The sequence below is a fragment of the Osmerus mordax genome, chromosome 22 (assembly GCF_038355195.1).
Source record: "Osmerus mordax isolate fOsmMor3 chromosome 22, fOsmMor3.pri, whole genome shotgun sequence".
Classification (NCBI taxonomy): domain Eukaryota; kingdom Metazoa; phylum Chordata; class Actinopteri; order Osmeriformes; family Osmeridae; genus Osmerus; species Osmerus mordax.
This window is the reverse complement of record NC_090071.1, coordinates 4,785,826-4,808,114: the sequence shown is the minus strand read 5'-3', so window position 1 is coordinate 4,808,114 and position 22,289 is coordinate 4,785,826. Positions and strand designations below refer to the sequence as shown.

At 46.4% G+C, this 22,289-nt stretch overlaps 2 protein-coding genes across 2 annotated transcripts in view; both read right to left on the bottom strand.

The window, feature by feature from the left end:
* esrrga (estrogen-related receptor gamma a) overlaps nucleotides 1-3,810 on the bottom strand; it is a 25,720-nt gene extending 21,910 nt beyond the window's left edge. The window contains 1 exon segment of the mRNA XM_067260908.1: nucleotides 3,408-3,810. Within this exon segment, the coding sequence (XP_067117009.1) occupies nucleotides 3,408-3,810 (403 nt within the window).
* Nucleotides 1-22,289, bottom strand: part of ush2a (Usher syndrome 2A (autosomal recessive, mild)) — a 269,485-nt gene that overhangs the window by 146,882 nt on the left and 100,314 nt on the right. The window lies entirely within an intron of this gene.

The following is a 22,289-nucleotide window of genomic DNA, read 5'->3' as shown; positions in this document are numbered from 1 at the left end:
AACCTACAGACACACACACACGCTGACCGAGTGCCACTTCTTTTCGTAGTAATGTGTTGTGCTTTCTGGTTGTTTTTGGCTGCACCGTGTGTGTGTGTGTGTGTGGTTGTTGGGTACTGCCAGCTGCAGTTAGTGGGGTCTGGGCCGTGGCCCTGACCTGACATTTGACCTTCAGCTGACCTCTGCGTTGACATGGTGATCTGACTCACAGTGCACCAATTACTAAACTGGAGGAGTGTTTGCTGGAGATGGCTGGAGGATCTCCTCTCCTCTGCTCTCCTGCCCTCTCCTCTGCTCTCCTGCCCTCTCCTCTGCTCTCCTTTCCTCCAGTCTCTCTCAGACCAGGGTCATTAAAATGGCTTTTGTGAAGGCCTTGTCCCCTGATGGAGTCTCTCACAGTCAATCCCAGTTTGTAAACACTGATGTGTATTGACTTGTCTCTTCTCTGAGTGGACGCTTCCTCATCACAGGCCGTATTAGCACGCCACTGTTTCGGCTAAACACTAGCTGAGACTAAATGCCAGTCCAAGCTAATGTGTCCTAAATGAATTTTCTACCCAAGCTAAACGCTACCGTCCAGCTTAACTATTTCCCAAGCTAAAAGCTAGTGTCCAGCTAAAAGTCAACGTAGACAAAAAGCTGCTTTGTAGGAAATGGTCTCAAACTGTATTCATGAAATGTCCATGAGTGTGTATTTGTGTGTATATAAGTGTTTTATGCATTTGTGTGTGAGTGTGCATACGGTATGTATATTCGCATGCCTGAGTGTGTACAAATGTGCATGTTTGTGTGTGTGTGTGTTATATTCAGTGTGGGCTTGTCTGGTCTTACAGTTGGAACCTGGAGTGGAAGGGCTCTAATCCCTGACAATCTCCTCTGAGTAACATCCCATCTCCTACTGCATGTCAATGCCCACTCCTCTGTGCCCTGCCTTCTAAACAATAGTATATGCACGGTGTGTGTGTGTGCATGTGCTGGTGTGTGTATGTATGCATGTGTGTGTGCATGTGTGTGTGTTCCTTCACCTCTTCACCTTGCATCTGTTCCTATCTTTTATTTCCTTTTGCTCCCCTCTGTCCCCATATTTCTCTTTTCTCCCCCATACACTCTCTCTCTCTTTCACTCTCTGTCTCACCCCCTGTTCTACTTCTCTTCCTCTCCCCCACCCCCTCTTTCTCTCACCACCTCTTCTACCTCTCCTCCTCTTCCCCCCCCCCTCTCTCCCCCCCCGCTTCTCCTCCTCTCCTCTCTTGCCCCTCTTGCCTCCCCTCTCTCTCTCTCTCTCTCTCTCTCTCTCTCTCTCTCTCTCTCTCTCTCTCTCTCTCTCTCTCTCTCTCTCTCTCTCTCTCTCTCTCCTCTCTCTCTCTCTCTCTCTCTCTCTCTCTCTCTCTCTCCTCTCTCTCTCTCTCTCTCTTTCTCTCAATAAGGGAGTGATAGATGCAGCTTGTCAGGTGGCACTGGACAGGTGCCACGGCAACACCAGCTGCCAGCGCCTCTGAGTGTCCACCTCCTCCACGCTGCGACACAGACATACACACACACACACACACACATACTCACACACATGACCAGCTCTCCTCCTGCCATCCCTCCTTCCCTCTTTCACGGTTACTCTACCCTCATCTGTCCATCCTCCCAACCCTCTCAGCTCCTCTTCTTTACCATCTACCCTTCCCTCAACAGCTCCATTCCTCCCTTTGTCTCTCCTGTACACTCCTCATCCCCATCTCCTCTCCTGTACTCCTCATCCCCCTCTCCTCTCCTGTACTCCTCATCCCCCTCTCCTCTCCTGTACTCCTCATCCCTGTCTCTCTCTCCTGTACTCCCCTCATCCTCTTTTAATCTCCTCATTCCCCCCCTCCTCTCCTCAGCCACACTCATCTCTTCACTCCTCACCCCCTTCTCCTCAACCCCCCCTTGTCTTTCCTCTCCTCGGCCCCCTCTCCTCCCCTCTCCTCCCCCTCTCCTCGGCCCCCCTCTCCTCCCCCTCTCCTCCCCTCTCCTCGGCCCCCTCTCCTTCCCTCTCCTCGGCCCCCTCTCCTCCCCTCTCCTCGGCCCCCTCTCCTTCCCTCTCCTCGGCCCCCTCTCCTCCCCTCTCCTCGGCCCCTCTCCTCGGCCCCCTCTCCCTCCCCTCTCCTCGGCCCCCTCTCCTCCCCTCTCCTCCCCTCTCCTCGGCCCCCTCTCCTCCCCTCTCCTCGGCCCCCTCTCCTCCCCTCTCTTCCCCTCCCCCAGGTTCTCTGTCCCAGACTCGAGGTCCTCTAGGCTCCAGCTGGAGAGGGCTTGGTGATTACCTGCAGTTTTATTGGCTAATGGGATGAAACACACCAATATGTCTACCGCTGCCCATCAGAGGCAAGGCCCACGCCTGGGCCAACACACACAAACACACACATTCACACACACCCACACACATCAGCCCATCAGGGCTGAGCTTGTGTGAGGGCCAAGCACAATATCATGACCCATTTGTTCAGCCCCATCCAGATCTGTGAGCCTATTTACACACACACACACACACACACACACACACACACACACACACACACACACACACACACACACACACACACACACACTCAAACACACATGCACACACAGACTCAGAATACATAATTGATCCCATTCAGGATTTGACCTCTGGTACTAGAAAACCCAAGTCTGTGACCCCAAGGCATTATAGATGTGATCTGATCATATAATCACCATATTTCATATTTATTTGTCATATAATCTAAACTTGCCCTCTGAACTTATCTCTGTCCCCTACATAACAACCCATAATAATCACCTGATCTGGAGTGTGTCACCAGGGTAACACTTGCCTGGAAAGCTGCTTATCCAAAGTTAAGCTTCCATTGTAGACAGTGAGAGACTGGGTGGCTGACTGGTTTGTTGGACGACTAGCTGGCTGACTGGGTCGTGGGTGGACTGGTTTGTTGGCTGAACAGCAGGCTAACTGTCTGGCTGTCTGGTCCATTGCTATTAGCTCTGAGTGCTTCCCTGATAAACCCCCTTTTCCCTTTCCCCTCCCCCCTAACCCTGACCCTCATCCAAGTCTGACCCCTGGCCCCTGTGACCCTAGGTTATCCCTTAAGTAAGCCAGCGGAGACCCTGGGTGTTACTGTTACAAAGCTGCTTCTAGTTATCTGGATGGAGAAAACTTCCTAGAAATCGATTACAGATCCAATAGCTTTAGCTGAGTGGAATGAGAAATATCCAAGCATACATATATAATGTATGTGTGTGTGTGTGTGTGTATGTGTACCTGAGTGTCGATGTATGTATGTGTGAAGTGTGTAGGAGTCCCACTCAACTTAATCTAGGGGACGCTCAGTCTAGACACCTAGCCCCTGACCCCCCCCACCCTGACCCCTGACCCCCAGCGTGGAGGGAGAGTGGAAGCCAACCTTGGATGGTCCTCTTGAAGAAAGCCTTGCAGGCCTCGCAGGACGCCACGCCGTAGTGGTACCCGGACGCGATGTCGCCGCACACCAGGCACAGCCTCTTGGGCATGGAGTTGAGCATGTACTCGCACTTGATCTGCGAGTCCTCGCCAATGGTGCTGGAGCAGTCGTCGTAGCGCTTGGAGGCCCCCGCGGGCCCCAGGCCCCCGGCCCCCGGCCCGTACAGGCTGGGGGAGTCCAGGCCGTTCTGGTGGCCGTTCATGGTGGAGGAGTAGGATCCGGAGGCGTCGCTGGAACCCCCGGGGCTGTGGTGGTTGATGCTGTCAGCCAGGGAGGCGGGGCTGGAGGGCTCGGTCTTAATGTAGGAGGGGCAGCTGGACTCTAGGTGGCGCTCTTTGCTGGACATTCTGCAGAGAAGCCTGGGTGGGGGTGGGGGGTAGGGGTGGAGGGAGGGGGGGAGGGGAGGGAGGGAGGGGAGGGAGGGAGTTGAGGGTGTAGGCAGGGAAGAAAGAGAATGGAATAATTAGTTTAAGTTTTCTATAAACACGCAGAAAAGGCTAATATAATGTTACAACCATCATTATTGCTGTTGTAATGAAGCTGATTACTGTATGCTTTGGTTTATTGTAACAGCAGCTTTCTGACCTAACAAGAGCTGATGAACAGTGGTAAACTGAAATCTGGTGGAATGTGTGCGTGCGGATGAGAGAGGGAGAGGGAGGGAGAGCGAGGGAGAAAGGAGAGGGAGAATGAGAGTGAGAGTGAGGTAGGTCTGCGCGTGAAAGCCTCCATTCCCTGCAGCCATCAGTCACTCTTGTAGTCAATATCAACTTGTTCTACATGAAGGTAATCAGTGAGGAGACCCAGCGCTGCTCAATCATGCCTGAGACAGCCCCAGCCACACACACACACACACACATACGCACACTGTCTACACACACACAAACACACACAATCACAGAGAACATAGAAAACCCCTTTAATGATGAACAGCCGTGTTTGACCAACATCCTCTCTTCTCTCCCAGTGTTCAATACCATCAACCTCTTTACTATCACTCCCCCTCTCTCTCTCCTCTCCCCCCCCTCCTTCTTCTCCCTCCTCTCCCCCATGGGGCTCAGAGAAGAAAAGGGCCTCGTTAATGACAATTGTAATTAATAGATATCTCCACTCTGTCTATACCTGTCTACCTCCTGCCTTTGTCCACCTTTCTCTCTGTCTATCTCTCTCTCTTTTCCTCACACTTTCTCTCTCTCCCTCCCCCCTCCCTGTTTGAAAGGAAACACACAAAAGGGCTTTTTAATTAAGGAGGGATGCTCCTAAACGAGGGCTCTAAAATCCAGTCAGCTTGTAAAAGATCCTGTTCTACTGCTGCCTATAAACCAGACAGCAGGACAGGAGTGACAGAGAGAGAGAGGGGGAGAGAGAGAGAATAGGGAGGGGGTAGGGAGGGAGTGAAAGAGAAAGAGACCACATGTTTCTAAAGCGCTGACTCAAACCAGCTTTTTCCCTCAAGATGATCGATCCTTACACTTACTGTACACACACACACACACACACACACACACACACACACAAACACACACACACACACACACACTAAAAGCACACAAAGTAGAAACTTGAGAGTGCTTGAGGGACGTAACAGAAATGTGTAGTTATTTCTGGAAAGATTCCGGATCATTTCAGAACATCTTATACAGTGTCTTCTCAAACAACCACACCTGCAGTTCATCACTACTTTCCTCACCAGAGAGTTGGAACCCTTCCTCCATTTCTACTACTCTAACTCTCTCCATCCCTCTCCCCCTCCCCCCCTCTCTGCATCTCTCCATCCCTCTCTCCATCTGTCCCTCATTCTCTCCCTTTCCTTCCTTCCTCCCTCCCTTCCTTCCTCCTTCCATCTCTCCCTCCCACCATCTCTCCCTCTTGTCCCCAGGTCTCTGTGATTCTATGACTCTATTAATGGCAGCCTGCAATATTCACAACTATCTATAAATCCTGTTGTCAGGTGGAGTGTGGCTCTTATTCCGAGGCCCACTTGAATCCAGAATTAGCAGCAGTAAAATTCCCATTAGCTGGAGGGAGGAGGGGAGGTGTGTGTGGGGGAGCAATGGGATTCCGAGTGGACCTATATATTTTATATATATTTTAGACGAAAAGAAAGCCCTCTTTGACAGAGGAAGGGAGCCCATTTGAGAGACAGCGATTTTATCTCTCTTTTTTTTTAGGGGGGTGCAGGGGAGCGCAGCTCTAATCCCAGAGACGCTGGGAGGAGGAAAAGGACAGTAGTCAGATTTACTCCGTGCTTATGAATGGAATAATGACTGTGTCAGAAGGCACGGAGGTGAGGAGGAAGACATACATGGGGAGAAGAACAGAGGAGAAGATTAAGAAGTCACCATGGCTGGGACGGACGCTCGCGTGTGTTATCTGTGATTAGCTGTGTCGGCACAGTACTCACACTGATGAGTGTGTGTGTGTGTGTGTGTGTGTGTGTGTGTAGTGACACCTTGGACTGTGCAAAGTGGAATGAGTGCGTGTGTGTGTGTGCCAAGCGTGACATGCGAAGAGAGAATTGTTTTGGTTTGTAGTTTTCCCTTTTCCCAGTTCCAGTTGAGCACTACGACTGAGAGATGAACGGAGAATCAGAACACGGTGACAATTGAACAAGAGCTGGCCTGTAAACACACACACAGACATGTCCTTGCATGTTGTCTAGGTCTTACGTTTGTAATGCTGTGTTAAAATAAGGTGTCATTGTCTGCGAAGATTAGGTTTTGACAAAGGGATGAGGAGGAGAAAAAAAGAAATGAAAGAGAGTAACAAAAAGAGAAAAGAAGACAGAACGAAGTGAAAAAAAGTCACGAGACATGAAAGAACTGTTCTATTTGACAGACAGAACTAAACATTTTTCTTAATCTATCCTGTCTTTGACTTGATCTAATTCTCATGTGTTTACTTCCTTCAAAGATAGTGTGGCGGGTTACAATCAGCAACTAAATGTAATTTTAATTTAATTACCAGGCAGCTACAATACACTTTCACATCTCCACTACAAAGCTGTGATAGCCGGGCGTAGGGATGTCGAGGTGCAGACTGATCTGTCTTATAACAAACTAATAACCAGCTAGCCTAGCCTAGCGATATCGATACATGTTTCAAATGGAACCTACCGCTAGCCAGCTAGCTTAGCCTAACGCTTCTCAGTAGTTGGCCAGTTAGATTGCAACCCCTCCTTTTCTTTTCTTAATTTTTCCACTGCATCCCCTGTTATTTCTCTTTCCATCTCTCTTTTTCTCAGTCTCCCTCTCTCTCTCTTTGGGAAAGAGCAAACAGGTGACAAGCTGTCATTAGAGTGTGTGTCTGACGCAGTGACCTGACAACTGCAGCCACAAACATACAATCATCCTATTAGAGACAGTCACCAAGGCGGCTGCACAGCAACTCTCTCTACTCCTTCCCTCTCTCTCCCTATCTCCTCCCTCTCTCTCTCTCTTTCCCCCTCTCTCTCTCTCTCTCTCTCTCTCTCTTTCTCTGTATCTTTCCTCCCTCTCTCTCCCTGTATCTCTCTCTGTTTCTCTCTGCATCTCTCTCTGTCTTTCTCTTGTGTGTCAATCTCTGTCACTCTCTCTTTCTGTCTCCATCTCTCCATGTCTTTCACTGTCTATGCTCTCTCTCTCTGTCTCTCTCTCTCTCTCTCTCTCTCTCTCTTCCACCCCCCTTTCCCTTTTCCCTTCTTTGTTTATCCATTGCTTAAACTGACTAGACAACTGCAACACATGTTAAGACTTTACCCTGAGAAAAAAAGAGAGGAACAAATGGAAGTGTAGGAAGGGAAAAAGAGGGAGGAGAGGGTGGTAAGAGAGTAGAGTAGGTGAGAGGGGGAGGAGAAGGAGAAGAGCCTCTCCAACATTAGCCTGTGTAGGACTGAAATGCTGACAGTGTAGGGAGTCGGTCTGGTTAATACCATCAGACCAGGCACTGATAAGGAAACAAAGTCCAATAAGCAAAAAACGAGACAGAAAAAAATGGAGGAAAGCTTTCACTCTTCTATCTAGATATGACCAACGCAGAGATAGAAAGAAAGGAAAAGAAATACATTTACATTTCTATAGTTATATGAATAGGACGATTCCATCACAATACTGAATTGCTTTCTCTCTCTCTTTCTCCCTCTTTCCCTCCCATCTCTCTCTCCCTCTTTCTACTTTCTATCCTTCTCTTTCCTTCCTCTCTCTCTCATGTCTATTTTCCCACTAAGCTACAATCTTAATTCTGCTGTTTCTGTACCTTTATTGGCCCTCTATGGGCTTGTTAGTTTGCCTCATCGATCGCAGTGAGCAGTTTGCTGCTCTCCAGAATTATGGGAAGAAACATTCTCTTTCTGAGTCAGGTGAATTATAGCTCTGGGTCCCCGCAACTGTGTATGTGTGTGAGTGTGTGTGTGTGTGTATCTTAAAGTCTGTCTTGGGTTTACGCGTGTGTGTTTGTGGTCGTGTGAGTCTGTATGTTTGCGTGCGTCTGCTTGCGCGTGCGTGTGTCCATATGTGTACTTGCATGTGAATGTGTCTGTGTGTGTCTTCGCTCCAGCTGTTTAGACCCGGGGTGTGGATGATTATGGCTCTCAGTGTCTGAGGAATGAAAATCATAAAACACCTCAGTGGGGAAGCAGACCCGCCTCCCATCACCGAGCACGGATCAATTGTTACAACATTACCAGCTCTGAAAGCAGTAATTCAGCTCATCGCCAACAGCGTAAACCCACTGATTACATGCAGTCAATGCCATAATGGTTCAAACACATTACACATGCCAAAGGGCTGTAAAGCTGTCTCTTTTCCACTCAGGCCAGAGCAGGCAGGCTGGAAGTGGGGACAGCAATAAACGTGACGCACACTGCTTCAGCTGGTTAGCAGTGGGGGGACCGCGATAAACGCAGCACATACTGTTTTTGTTCTATAGAAGCGGCAGGCTGTCCTGGTTAGCAGTAGGGGGACAGTGATAAACGCGACACACACACTGTTTTGGAATGATCATAAAGATGACACTTACTGGTTAAGGGTTGGGTGGGTTAGGGTGCAGGGGACAGGAATGACTGTGACACATACTGAGCTTCCTGTGGTGGATGTGACTGGATGCAGGTCAGCAGGAGATAGCACCAGGATAGGATCCTGACAGGAACCAGTAGAACACTGACAGTAGAACACATCTACACTTCCTATATCCACACTTCCATATTTCCATAATGTCACAACATGAATGTGGAATACTGCCAGTATTTCATTTATGCTTTTTAAATGTAATGACCAGCCGCGGCCTTCCGACACAGAAGGATAAAATCCCAGAGGACTCAGAAATGCTCAAGTCATATTTCTACAAGTTGAGAAATATATATCCATTAGTACCTATCTGTGTTAATTCTTGGTTAAAAATTGCTCTTTCTGCTGTTTCAGTGTTTAAGTATGATTGTGTGAGTGTATGTGCGTTAGTGTTTGTGTGTGTGTGTGGTTGTGTGAGTGTGGTTGAGCGAATGAGTGTGTGTGTGCTAACAGCTTCTGGCTTTTTTTCAGATGGGAATCTTGATGATTTAGCCTGTACAGATAAGTGTGTAGCTGCCATGCACTATCTGTATCACGTCAGTGTGTGAGAGCGTGTGCATGTGTGTGTTATCTATAGGTAAGAAGCATAGTTCCAGTCCATGAGAGAGGTGCCTCAAGTCCAAACACTACCGAACATCATATCCATCTAACACACACACACGACACTCACCAAGTTCCATGTAAATGAATGACTGTACACTGTAACAAGAAGTAAATAAAAACGATTTCCTGTTGAAGATGCGCATGTAAAGAGAGACTGTACTCTGAAAATGGTGCTGGGATTGCTTGGGTATTGACTGTGTGTGTGTGAGTGTGTGTGCATGTGTGTGGATTAGCAGTGTTATCAGGGTGCATTAGGGGTCCAGAGACCCCTGTGAACGTCATACTGTCACTGTAGAGCCAAGCTAAGTCAGTCTGGGCCTGTTCAATAAGCAGCAACACTTCCACTGTCACTGACACACTCACACTCGCTAAACCCTCATCTGTTTAACAGCTACACACACACACACACACACACACACACACACACACACACACAGATAAGGATGGACCAGACGCCGGATCAAATGAAATTGCACATAAATATAATAAAACAAGTGTGTGTGGAAAACTGCGCGGATTAAAAACACATTTTATTAAACAGATGGTAACAGAGGATTTCACTCTGCAGAATATGACAGGGTTCGGAATGTGAAATGGGAGATGGGGAGTGAGGGAGAGAGGGATGGATGAAGGGAGACAGGGAGGAAGGGAGGGATGAAGGGGAGCATGGATGGACCGACGAAGAGAGGGGACAGGGAAGGATGTAGAAAGGTAGGGAAATTGGGGAGGGAGAAAAAGGGATGGAGAGATGGAGGAAGAGAGAGAGGGATGGGGGCAGGGGGAGTGAGTGAGTGAGGGAGGGAGTGACGGAGGGAGGGAAAGGTGAGTGTTAGGTAAAATGGCGGCCGGCCGTCTGGGGTGAGCAGAGCAGCAAAGCTACGTCTTTAACCAGATCAGATTGGAGGAAATTGGCTGTCAGGTGGGGATTGTCCTGATTTATACCTGTCTATCATTGGAGCGGCTGCCAACAGCAACCGGCCCTACCCCCCCCCCCCCCCCCACACACACACACACACACACATCTTCAACACCCCGTTCTCCTGCACTCCAAACACCCGTTTCCGCCTCTCCGTCCCTCCACCCCTCTGCGCTCGCAAAGCATCTTACACTCAACATCACCATCTGTTAGCAAATCTAATTCAGATTCGACCATAATCAGGTTTACTCTCTCTCTCTCTTTCTGCTTTGCCCCCCTTTCCTCCTTCTCTCCTTCTTTCTCTCTCCTTTTCTGATACCTTCTCGTTCCCTTTTTATATCTCTCTCTCTTTTTCTCTCCTTTTCCCTCTCCCTCACTTACTTGCATTCTCTTTCTTCCTATTTGTTCTGTACTTTTTTTCTGCTGTATGTGTGTGTGTGTGTGTGTGGAGTAGTGAGACATAATGGCAGGTGAGCTAACATTGGATAAAAGGATAAAGAGTTGGACAGGGTGAGATAAAGAGAGGGAGAGGAGTGGAAAAGGTGAGGGGTGGACATGGTGAAGATAGGAATGGGTGAGGAGAAAAAGGGGTGAGAATGGGTTGAGAAGGGGGTGAAAATAAACCGTGTGGGAGAGGAGGGGGTTTGCAGAGGAAGGGGCAAGAGAAAAGGGTGAGGAGAGGAAGGGGTGAGAAGGGGAGGGGTGAGGAGACAAGAGGACAGGTGGGGGTTAGAGATGTAAGGAAAGGTGAGAGCGGGTGAGGGGGGAGTGCCCCTTCACTACAGACAGAAATGTGTTTTCCTCTGACGAGCATCCCTGTTCAGTAATCCCTTTCTGTAAACCTGCAATCCAATCACCATGGCCACACACGCACACACACACACACATGCACGCTCAAAGCTTTTAGCAGGCCCATCTGTGTTAAGGCAATCTAGTTTATTACATATTGGGTGAATTTACAGTAACGAGCCGTTCCCCTGACAAATTAATCACTTTCTGAGCATTTGATGGCATAAATAAAACGTCAGAGCCAGAGGTGGAGCAGATAAAAAGGCGGACTGGCCCTTTAACTGGAGTGGCACAATATCATGAAATGTTGAATTATATCTAATGTAACCTACAATTATCAGATGATAACTGCTGCACTTTGCAAAAGAGAGTGATTTAGAATGTGTGTGCTCTTTTGTGTTTGCAATACATTTTTCACTGTCAGAGTGGGTTGGCATGCAAGACTCTTTGGTACAGTCTGGGTATGTTTGCATGTAACTTTTTGGCTGTGTGTGTTAGGAGGGTGAGTCCAAATCTACCTTAAACAATTAATGGTCAGATCCAGGAGTGAGGTGAAATATTATGTGGGTGTGTGGGTGGCATACAGTCATTATATGTCAACTAACTATAACTTGAACCATAAACACAACAACTGGAGATGGATGTCTAGCCATAACTATATCCAAGTTTAGAAAATTACTAATAAGTTGCTTGTGTGTGTGTTATAAGTTTAGTTTAGTTTCAAAATGAACAACGGTTTGTGTTTGTGTATGCCTCCTTGTATGTGTGTGTGCTTGTGTATTGTGCATGTGCGTGTGTGTGTGTGTGTGTGTGTGTGTACACTCAGTGTCAGTAACAGCCAGTCATGGCGTGACTACCTAGCCCCTGGCAGACCCTGTGTCCCCTGTCAACAGTCTACTCTGTATGCCAGCAGCACACACACACACACACACACACACACACAATCAGCCCCCACAGCCAGTGGCGTGCTTGTCTGTGATTGGCTTAGAGCCGGAAAGTGTGCAGTATGCCAGTGGACTCTAATTGGTTTGACCCAGACTAACCCAGTGAATCCTATTGGCCTAAGAGCACGTGAGCCTCTGGTCACTGTAGAGAAAGGCTTTGGTGAAGGCACACCATATACACCCCAAAACACACACACAGAAATATGGGCCAGTCCAGCGCTGTGGCCCATCATGGGCGACTTTACCAAAGCAAAACTGTGCTGCCCTGAGGGCTGGTTGGATATGGAAGCACCCACACACACACACAGATTCACACAAACACACACACACTCACAGCTACACGCGCACACACACACACACACACACACACACACACACACACACACACACACATCAACTCCCACACACACCAACTAACAAACAGTGACACACATAGTGACATACACGCACACACACGTCATGTTTATAGAACTTTTCCATGTGGGCTCATGCTGTGTTTAACACGCACAGCAGCAAAGCTGTGGTGTCACATAAAACAAAACTTTGTTGAAAATCTCAATTTGAGACACAGCAGCATGAGGATTACACGGTGACAAACGGATGAAAAAAATCGAATATTCATTTGGTCAAACATGCTGACTGAACATAGCATAGACGATGCTTTAAAGAGGGGTTAGAACGTGTGTTCGTGGATCCACTAAATATTTGAAACAGAGGCCCCGTCCACACACACACACTCACACAGTCTGTGGTGGGGTCAGTGTGAGGTGTTGGGGAGTCCCATCTGTGTGTGGTGCCGTGGTCGTAGGCATCTCCGCCCAGCTAAAAGCCAGTGAGTCGTGATGGCACTAATGATCTTCATACATCTACATTTATATGCTAATCAGAAGCCCTCAAGCATTTAACACATTCCTCTGTACCTGGAGGACAGGCCACTATCAGCCACTTCCCATCAAACACACACACACACACACACGTTCTAATTTATACAGCACACACATATTATTAAAAAACACACATACTTCAAACACGTATTATACAAACACACTTTCTAACCAAGTAGGGTTAGGGTTACACAAACACATACCTTCTATACTCTCTAATGCAGTGATACCCCACAAATTCAATTTACTGGTCTGTTCTAAATTTCTTGTTTAAAAATGTTGTGTTTATATATATTTTTTCCATCAGGAATATTTCAGACTGTTTTCTCATTCTTTCTTTCTATATCATGCACTTATGTTCCTCTATCTGCATTCCCCCCCCCCCTCCCTCACTTCTCTCTCTCTCTACCCCTCCTCCCCCTTCTCTCCTCTCTCTTCATTTGTTCTGGCAGGTTGAATAATTCAGGCATCCGGCCGGCCGCCCCGGAGTGTCCTGGCAGGGCCTGCGAGGCCCCCTGCGTGGCAGACGGACCCTCCACCTCCACCTCACTGCAGCAGGTAGACAGATGGCCCAACACACACACACACACACATCCACACACGCACACACGCACACACGCACACATACAAACACACTCACCATTTTCCTCCCTCTTTACCCCTTTCCTGCCCTGTTCTTTCTCTACCTCATGTCACACAACTATTCTGCATCTTTCTGTCGTAAAAAATACAACTTGCCCAATAAAAAAAAATTTGAAATACATTTAGAAAGTAATGTTAAACAAAACAACAAATAGTCCCAGCTGAGATATAAGAATGAGACCATTAAACTCATAAAATGAGCAACGGATATTCATGAACATTTGACAAATTGATAATAAAAATGAATAAATACTGAACGTTCACAATACACACACGTACACACACCGCACACACTGTGACTTTAAGTACAGGATCTCAACAAAGACAGATAAACGGCACAATAAATTGGCTTTTGATGTGACTGTGTGTGTGTGTTGTGTGTGTGTGTTGTGTGTGTGTGTTGTGTGTTTGTGCGTTGTGTGTGTATGTGTTTCCTCTCTTACCTTGGGTTATAAAGTGCATGTGCGTCACGCATGTGAGTGGCGTCGAGGTCGTAACTCTGTTGCATTCTCCACGCACCACCACATTTGCCGTACTTATCTTCGCTATTTAGCTGGGTCTTGGATAAGTTCATTCTATAACAGAGAGGAGGGTGGGGGTGAGGAGGGGGGCAGAGGAGGAGAGGACAGTCAGAGTGGGCCTGATATGAAGCTGGGGGGGACCTGGGGCCCGCACACACTGTCTAAATATGCATCCTTCCTTCCCCCCTTCTGTCATTTCCTTCTTTCTTTGCAGAAATCAGCAGTCTGACATCTATATAATTACAGAACAGTCTCCACTTTCTTACCTCAAGAAAGAAAGGAAGGTAAAAAGTAAGGACAGAATTAAGGAAGTAAGCAAAGGAGAAAGGAATGAAGGGAGTAAAAAAAAGAGAAAGAAAGAACGGGAGGAAGGAAGTGAGATTGGAAGGAAGGAGGGAACAACACTGGTAAGGAAGGAAGAAAGGAAGCAAGGAAGGAAGAAGGGAGTGAAGGCAAGCTGCATGTTTATGTAACTGGACGGGGCCGTAGTCCTGTGTTAGAGTCAGGGAGGAGGCACAGAGACACAGCAAGGACACTGAGACACACACACCGACAACTTAGCTATTAACGGCCCCTAGCTGAAGACACCGTTTACCGGCATCTCTGACAGAGAGCCATGCACACAGCAGAGGCCCTTACGGTAAAGATTTAACAGAAGGCGACATTTTACCAGGTAGTGTTAACAGGGTTAGCACGAAGGGGGGAGGAGGGGCGTGGGGGTGTCTGACAGTAGATGAGGGCCGCCTGGACCGTTTAGAGACATACCGGTTTAACCGCTCGGTCGGGTGGGGAGGATGAAAGGGAAAGAGAAAGGGGGGAGGGACAGTTAGCTGTCGATCAAATGTCGGGCCGTGCGTCAGGGGAGGAGCTGTTGCCGAGGTGATAAGGTCACCCTCGGCAATGGAATCGGAGTCAGCGCTTGAAATTCCGAGGAAACAGAGACAGAGAGAGATGTAGCGGAGTGAGGTAGACATCAGTGTGTGTGTGTGTACGTGCGTGACTGTGTGTCTGTGTGTGTGTGTAATGAAATTGCCAGGTGCCCTACATTTAAGGGAAGTCACCCAGGGAGCAGTCCTCTGACTGCTGTATGAGAACACCTTTTCATTGTGGAGAAAAAAAGAAGGTTGTTTCTGAACACAGAGGAATGAAGGAAACTCGACTAAATTTAAACAAGGTTGTGGAACAGTTACAAATTTGTAAAGTCAAATATTGTCGAGGTATAAAGTAGATAGTTGTTTGTTATATTACATATAAATGTTTCAACAACCAATTTAAAACTGGAATATTGCGGCTTGATTTTAAAAGGCCTGTTTTGCAATTGACTTCAATCTTATTTTGAATATACTAAGTAATCCAAAATTGTAAATAAGTCTATTGGAATTTCAGATTCCATGAAAAACATCTAATAATGGGATTTTTTCGCAACATATGAGTTCTACATGGTTAAACATTGGACAACTTTACAATTAAAACACAATGAAATAAAAACTTGCAGACTTATCCAAGTTATTTGATCAGGATTGTGATCAGTTACTGGAGGTTTGTCTCAAGGGCCTGTCTGCGGGGAGGGTAAGCACACCAGGACCAGACGCTGGCTCGCCTGCTCATGTTTACCACACAAACACACTCCAGGGACACAATGGGAGTGTGTGTGTTCACATATGCCGTGCACGTGTGTGTATTTGTGTATTGTGTGTTTCCCAAATGTGTGTGCGGGCATTTACAGGTGAATTTGTGCATATGCGAGTGTATACAGTGTCAGTGTGTGTGCGTGTGTGTGTGTGCGTGTGTGTGTGTACCGTAGGGACAGGACACACCTCATCCTGATCTGACACTAGAAGCTCCAGTTTAGGTGCCAAGTTGAGGCCAGTGAGGCTTAGCAGGGGGGAGGAGGGGGGACTAGGGGACGGGGGGCTGGGGGGCTGGGGGACGGGGGGCTGGGGGGAGCTGGGGGGAGCTGGGGGTGTAACGCGCTGTGTTTAGTTACGGTCCGTCAGATAGAATAAATCGATCTGCTTCTGCCTCTGTTCCTCTCAGTCTGGACTAGCCCGGGGCTAGGTCTACACGCATGCTACATCTAACGGAATACACGAGATTCACGCTATACGCCATGAGATCCACTACCAATTGCTCTGGCGAAAGTGCTAACATACACCTGCAAAGACACGCTGGGAGATTATATAAAGACGCACCACTGCTTTGACGAATCAGGCTTTGCGGCTTCATAATCGTGTACCGAATTTCACAAATGTGAGGTTTATGAAAATGTAAAGAACTATTTAGGGTAAAAGTGCAATTACTTTACGGTTTGGTGTTAGGGACGGGTTTTACATATATAGAGGGGTTTATATACAAGCGTTTCAAGACATCAAAAGCCAGTATGCTGTGTTGTTGCAGTGTGCAGGCATGAACCGTGGTTTCATGATTATAATTTTGTTTTTAACCATTTCGAAGAAAAAAATAATACTACATATATACTGTATATATTTTATAAATGTATTAATATTACACATGCAATTTTCCTAAGTATGTTTTTAAGAGCATAAATAACACCAAAACACCAAAGCGTAGCACCAAAGCACCAAAACAATCTCAAGAGGCTCTGCTGAAAAACACTCATACATTCATTAACTTAAATAATTTCAGAGCAATTTAAACCACAAAATACATGAAAAATCTAGGCTGAAGAAGACGATAACAAAAGCATATCCATTCAAATCAATACTTTTACAAAACCTTGCAATATGTGTTAAAAAAAGAGTCTCACAACCAAAATAAACGAACCATTCAGACATGAAACCTACACATTCTGTTTAAGAGCATAACAATACAACGAGAATTAGAAGGACAATTACAATCAATCGTATTGTACAAGCACTTGTGTACAGATGTTTACAAGCAAGATATTTCGGGCTCCCACTTTAACCCTGTGAAGCCCTGAGCTGCCAGGGGGAGACCCTGAGAGAGGAGACCTGTTTAGATCTGGGTCTGTGTTCTCTGACCAAGACACACACAACAGCACCCAGTCAATCTGGACCAGTAAACACAAATCAAACATGATCAAAACTTCATATAAACAACTAAAAAGTACATCCAATTATTTGGATGCAGTGTAAAATGAGAACCAAATCACTGTTATTGATCGTGAAGCGATCAGACCAGGAGATAACAACCAGAGAAGCAGATAGTCCCAGGCAGACCTGGAAGCCCAGGGAGGAGAGGGTGCACTCACTCTGCTCTGGGAGAGAACAACACACAACCCATAACATTGTGACCCAAATGTGACCCACACACTAAAGTCCACATGGAGATAAGGAAAGGAGGAGGAGGTGGAGGAGGAGGAGGGAAAAACAGGAGAACAGGAGAGAAGGCGAGGATATGGGGAGTTGCGAGGAAAGGAGATGAGGGGACAGAAGAGGAGAGGAGTGGATGGGGAGAGGTGAGGAGAGGAGGACAGCAGTGAAGAGAGCATTAACCTATAGGGTTTTACCTGAACCTATTTCATGCTCCTGTCAGAACGCGTAAGAACGGCTGCTGTACACACACACATGCACACGCACACGCGTAGTCTCTCTCTCTATCTCTCTCTCTCTCTGTCTCTCTCTCTCTCTCTCTCTCTCTCGCTGTGTGTCTGTGAGTGTGCGTGTTTGTGAGTGTCAGTGTCTTGTCGATGCTCAGAGACTCACTCAAGTGTTGCTGCTCCATCTGTGAATGGAAGGACCATGACTGTGTGTGTGTGTGTGATGGTGAGGAGGTGATTGATGAGACAGGTGCCATTCTTCCTAATGCAAAGCCACAAGCCCTGAGGAGGGGAAATGCCACAACCACAGTTTTCCCCTCCTGACCTCCTCCTCCTCCTCTGCCACACACACACACACACACACACACACACACACACACCCCAGGTCATCGGACATGGCTGCAACTGCCCTACCTAATTATCTCCCTGTCCTGGACAGACAGTATCAACGACTGCACTGTACTAAGGTTGTTTTCTAAGAGGAACAGAACTTCAACTGTACGCGAAAACAAAAACAAGGGGTCTGTAAAAACATGCATTTTTAGTCAACAGCGACAGTGTTGCTGTCATGATCCATTTGCGTAAGTCTGTGTGTGTTTGTGTGTGCATTGTACAACAATTCTGTTTGGGGGCAGGTGAGGTATTCCGAGACTGTGTGTGTGTGTTACCGTGACTGACGGGAGCTGTTAGCGGGGCGTGCGGCAGATGGACTGAGTGTGTGCAAAGGTGAATGTGACAGCAGTGGAGGGGGAGGGGTTGAGGGGGCGGGGGGGGGGGGGGGGGGGTTAAGGGGGAGGGGGAGGGGGGAGGTCCCACTTTGTATAGGAACGTGAGTTGCTAAACCTCAAATGAGGGGGGTTGGGTGGTCAGGACAGAGAAGAAACTGTCCTATTAGTATTCTTTAAACAATAAAGAGAGCACAAACACACACACACACACAGTAAGGGCAAGATTAAAGAATGATATTAATGTATTCAGGTAGCCCTGAATATTGTAGGGAAAAATGATGAAGCATAAGCAGATTAGGAGGAAATGTCCACTCAGAGCTTCATTTTGATCTGATTTGTGGCAAGAAAACACCATCTTATTTTACTGGAAGGTCACCCTACAACGCCCCTACCAGTAACAGTCAACAATGTCACGAAAACTGTTGAACTTCAATGTTGAGGTTAGAAAACTATCAAAAGAACAGAAACAGAGACAAGGACAGAGAAGAAGAGAGAAGGAAGGAGAGAAAAATAGAGAAAGAGAGAGAAAGAGAGAGTAAGAGAGAAGGGCTCCTGTCCTTCTCTCTCAGTCAAGCACACACAAAGTGTGATGGGGTGATGAAAGGAGGAATATTTCACTGTCGGTCGGCAGACGGCCATTTATTTCTACTCCTCTGTCTCTGTTGCTTCTTCTCTCACTCTCTCTCTCTTTCTCTATCCATCTTTTCCTGTCTCCCTCTCTTGCTCTTCCCCTCTCTTTCTCTATCCATCTCTTCCTGTCTCCCTCTCTTTCCCTTTCCCTCTCTCCTTCTCCTGTAGGACAATGAGAATGTTATCATTCCATACAAGGACCGCTCACACACACACACTCTCCCTGGTATTATAACAGACACACTCCCACAGGACAGAGAGAGAGAGAGAGAGAGAGAGAGAGAGAGATAATGAGAATGATAGAAAAAGAGATCATCAACTAAGATCACACACAAAGACACAAAGCTGCTAGACAGTTTCCACCAACTTGCACAGACTAAAAAAATGAACATGTGGATAAAACACGAGGAATACATTGTGGTCCAGGAAAAATTCCGAACCCAGAGAGCAAGAAAGAGAGAGAAGAAGAAGAAAGAATGACAGATGAGTGGAAGAAGAATGCAGGACAGGTGGAACGGAGGCGCTGAGAGAAAAAGAGAGAAGGAAACGAGAAAGAAAGGAAAGAGAAGAATGCAGGGATGTGGAGACGGAGAGGGAACGGGTGGAGAGGTTTTCAGAGGAAGCAATCGTCTCTTCTCCTCCATCATCCTCTGCTCTGTGTCCCGGAACCTCCCCTGTCTCCACAACCATCGGCTGTACTGGCTAATTGCAGCATGTAACACTGGAATGGTCCCGTCAAGTGTGTGTGTGTGTGTGTGTGTGTGTCAGACGCTATGATTTCCTCCTACAAGCCAGAGTGCCCTGTCACACAGACTGATGGATTGAGCATAAATCAGAGAAATTGACAATCACATCATCAAGGCCTGTTCCCCATCTCTCTCATCCCGACAACGCTTTGTACACGCATTAGTGTCTCTGTGTGTGTGTGTGTGTGTGTGTGTGTATGCAACATATCTATGTATGTGATTGCATTTTATGGGTGCGTGCCCGCAAACGTGTGTTTTCACAGAAGCACGTATTGCCCCACTTAAACAAAAGGAAACCCCTCTCCCACCTCTCCTTCCAAACACACACACACACAGATAGACACACACCCACGCACTCACCTCCCCCTCTCTCTAGGGTGAATGGGCCTACTCAGGAGGGCTCTCTCTTTTAACCAGAGTTAATTACCCCTGGAATGCTTCACTCTTCACGTGAGAGGAGGCTGTGTGTGTGTGTGTGCGCGTGTGTGTGTGGCCGTGCAGGGACAATAGGAGAGCCGTCCGACAGGCCGGGTGGCGAGGACAAACAGACGTGAAAAAACACCGCGCGACGACACCTCGTCACCGAGGGTCACGGGGACAAGGAGCTGAGTGACACACACACGCTCGCACACACACACGCAGACATGCACGAGCACACACCAACACAGGCACGCACGCACGGATGCACAGACACACAGACACACACCTGCAAACACACGCACAAACACACACTAATACACACGCATGGCAGACATACTCAAACACACACACACAAGCACACTTCTAACACGCAGTCAAATCAGCATGGCACATATTGACATGGTTTGACAGATGAATTAAGTAAATGATTTTATAAGGAGATTAAAAGGAATTTAATTTACGCAATCTCCCTCTTTTCCCCTGATCCCCCCCTCGAGTGTTGTCCTCTCCTACGCGCTCGGGAGAACGAGTGAGCGAGGAGCGAGGAAAGAGAGAGAGAGAGAGACAGAGAGAGAGAGAGAAAAACATAAAAATCATCAACTTTTCTTCAAAGGAAAGCTGCCAGGAGAATCTGTTTGTTCCAGACTGTCAAAATAAACCCAGACACAGAAAAAAAATTTTCCCCTAAATGTTAAATCCATTACATGTCGTCCAAGCATTCTAGTGAAGGAAATACAAAATAATTTCTCAATATTCAAATGTATCATCGTGTTAATATGAAATGTTATATCATGAATTGTCATTTAGAATTGTCATGTAAAAATGTTGTATTTATATTTATTCCAAACTATTACCACAATAATCTGTTCATGATCATATTTGAGATTGATTTAAGAAAATTCTGTCTTTTACAAAGCGGAAGTGTGAAATCAACAAAGTATTTTAGAAGCAAATGAATAAAAGAAAAAAAGAAAATGTATAAAAATGTTTTCTAATATGTGTTGTTTGATTTAATACAATGTTTTCCTCCTCTGCACAGTAGTTTAAAACACCAACACATGCACACACACCATGCACGGTGTGATTCAAATGTAATTTGCCAAAATACATCAAGAGGGATTTTTCTAGTCGCAAACTAAAATTACCACCAGTTTTAGAAGTCTCAAGTCTTTTGCAAACTGTTTTCTTAAACAGCAAACATTTTCTATTTACAATGCGTGATTAAGAATCACAAGCTGTTAGCTGTATAAGGAGCAGAAGAGCAGTGTCGCTCTGGTCTGGTTAACTTGTCAACATATTGTTCAGCCCTTCCCTTTCACTTGTCAGTATTTAACAGCTCATAAAAATACTGTTATCCAAGCATCAAAAATGTAAATAAAGATTCATCCACCTATAGTACGAAGGAAAAGAATATAGTGAAGAGTGTAAAAAACAAGAAGCTCTGTTGTTTAAATCAGACTGACAGAAGCTCCTGGATCTTCTGGCCCCTCCAGTCACACCACTAACAACTAACAACAAACAACTGCAAATATTTATAAATTAACAAACACACCAACTATGGGTCGTGGAAAAAAATAAATAATTATACACCGCTTAATGATATGCAAATTAAATATATGCTCGGTATGAAGGGGAAAACAATTATGATAATAACTAATGAGCTGTTTGTTAATATTATTATTATTATTATTATCATTATTATTATCGTTATACCTAATACATCAATTAGTTTCCTGGTCGTCAATCTCTATTCAAGGGAGGCGAGGTGAGGATGCGCGTAATTACTAGAGCCGAGCTTCTGCAGTGATGGACGAAGGGATGAAGTGATGGAGGGACGGAGGGATGGGAGAGATGGAGGGACAGAAGGATGGAGGGACGGAGGGATGGGAGAGATGGAGGGACGGAGGGATGGAGGGATGGAGGGATGAGATCTCTAAGCCCGGTACCAGATAGATAGATAGACAGATAAATATATACACAGATACATATACATTGGATATCCATACACATATCTAGATACAGGTAGATAAGCTTACAGACCAAACCTGGTTATCTCCAGCTTTCAACAAACTACACTTCAAATAGCTTTCCAGATCCTTTGCCCTATGTGAACCATTCACACCCTCACACGATACAAACAAATGCAAATTTCAAATATCCAAAAAATGCATTTAAATGGATAAAAACAATATTATTTAGAAAATACCAAGTATTGGTATATTTTTGGACAATTCCGAGATAGTTATCGGAACATACAGCTAATACTTGTGTATTCACACACACACACCTGCACCAGAATGACCAGCAGTATGCTCTCACACACACACAGCATGCGTCGGACGCAGGTTGACCAGACTGTTTATTAGGGTCTTCACAAGTTATTTCTGTTCTGTGTGTGTGATTTTAAATGTGTGTAGATTAGACGTGCATGTTAATTATT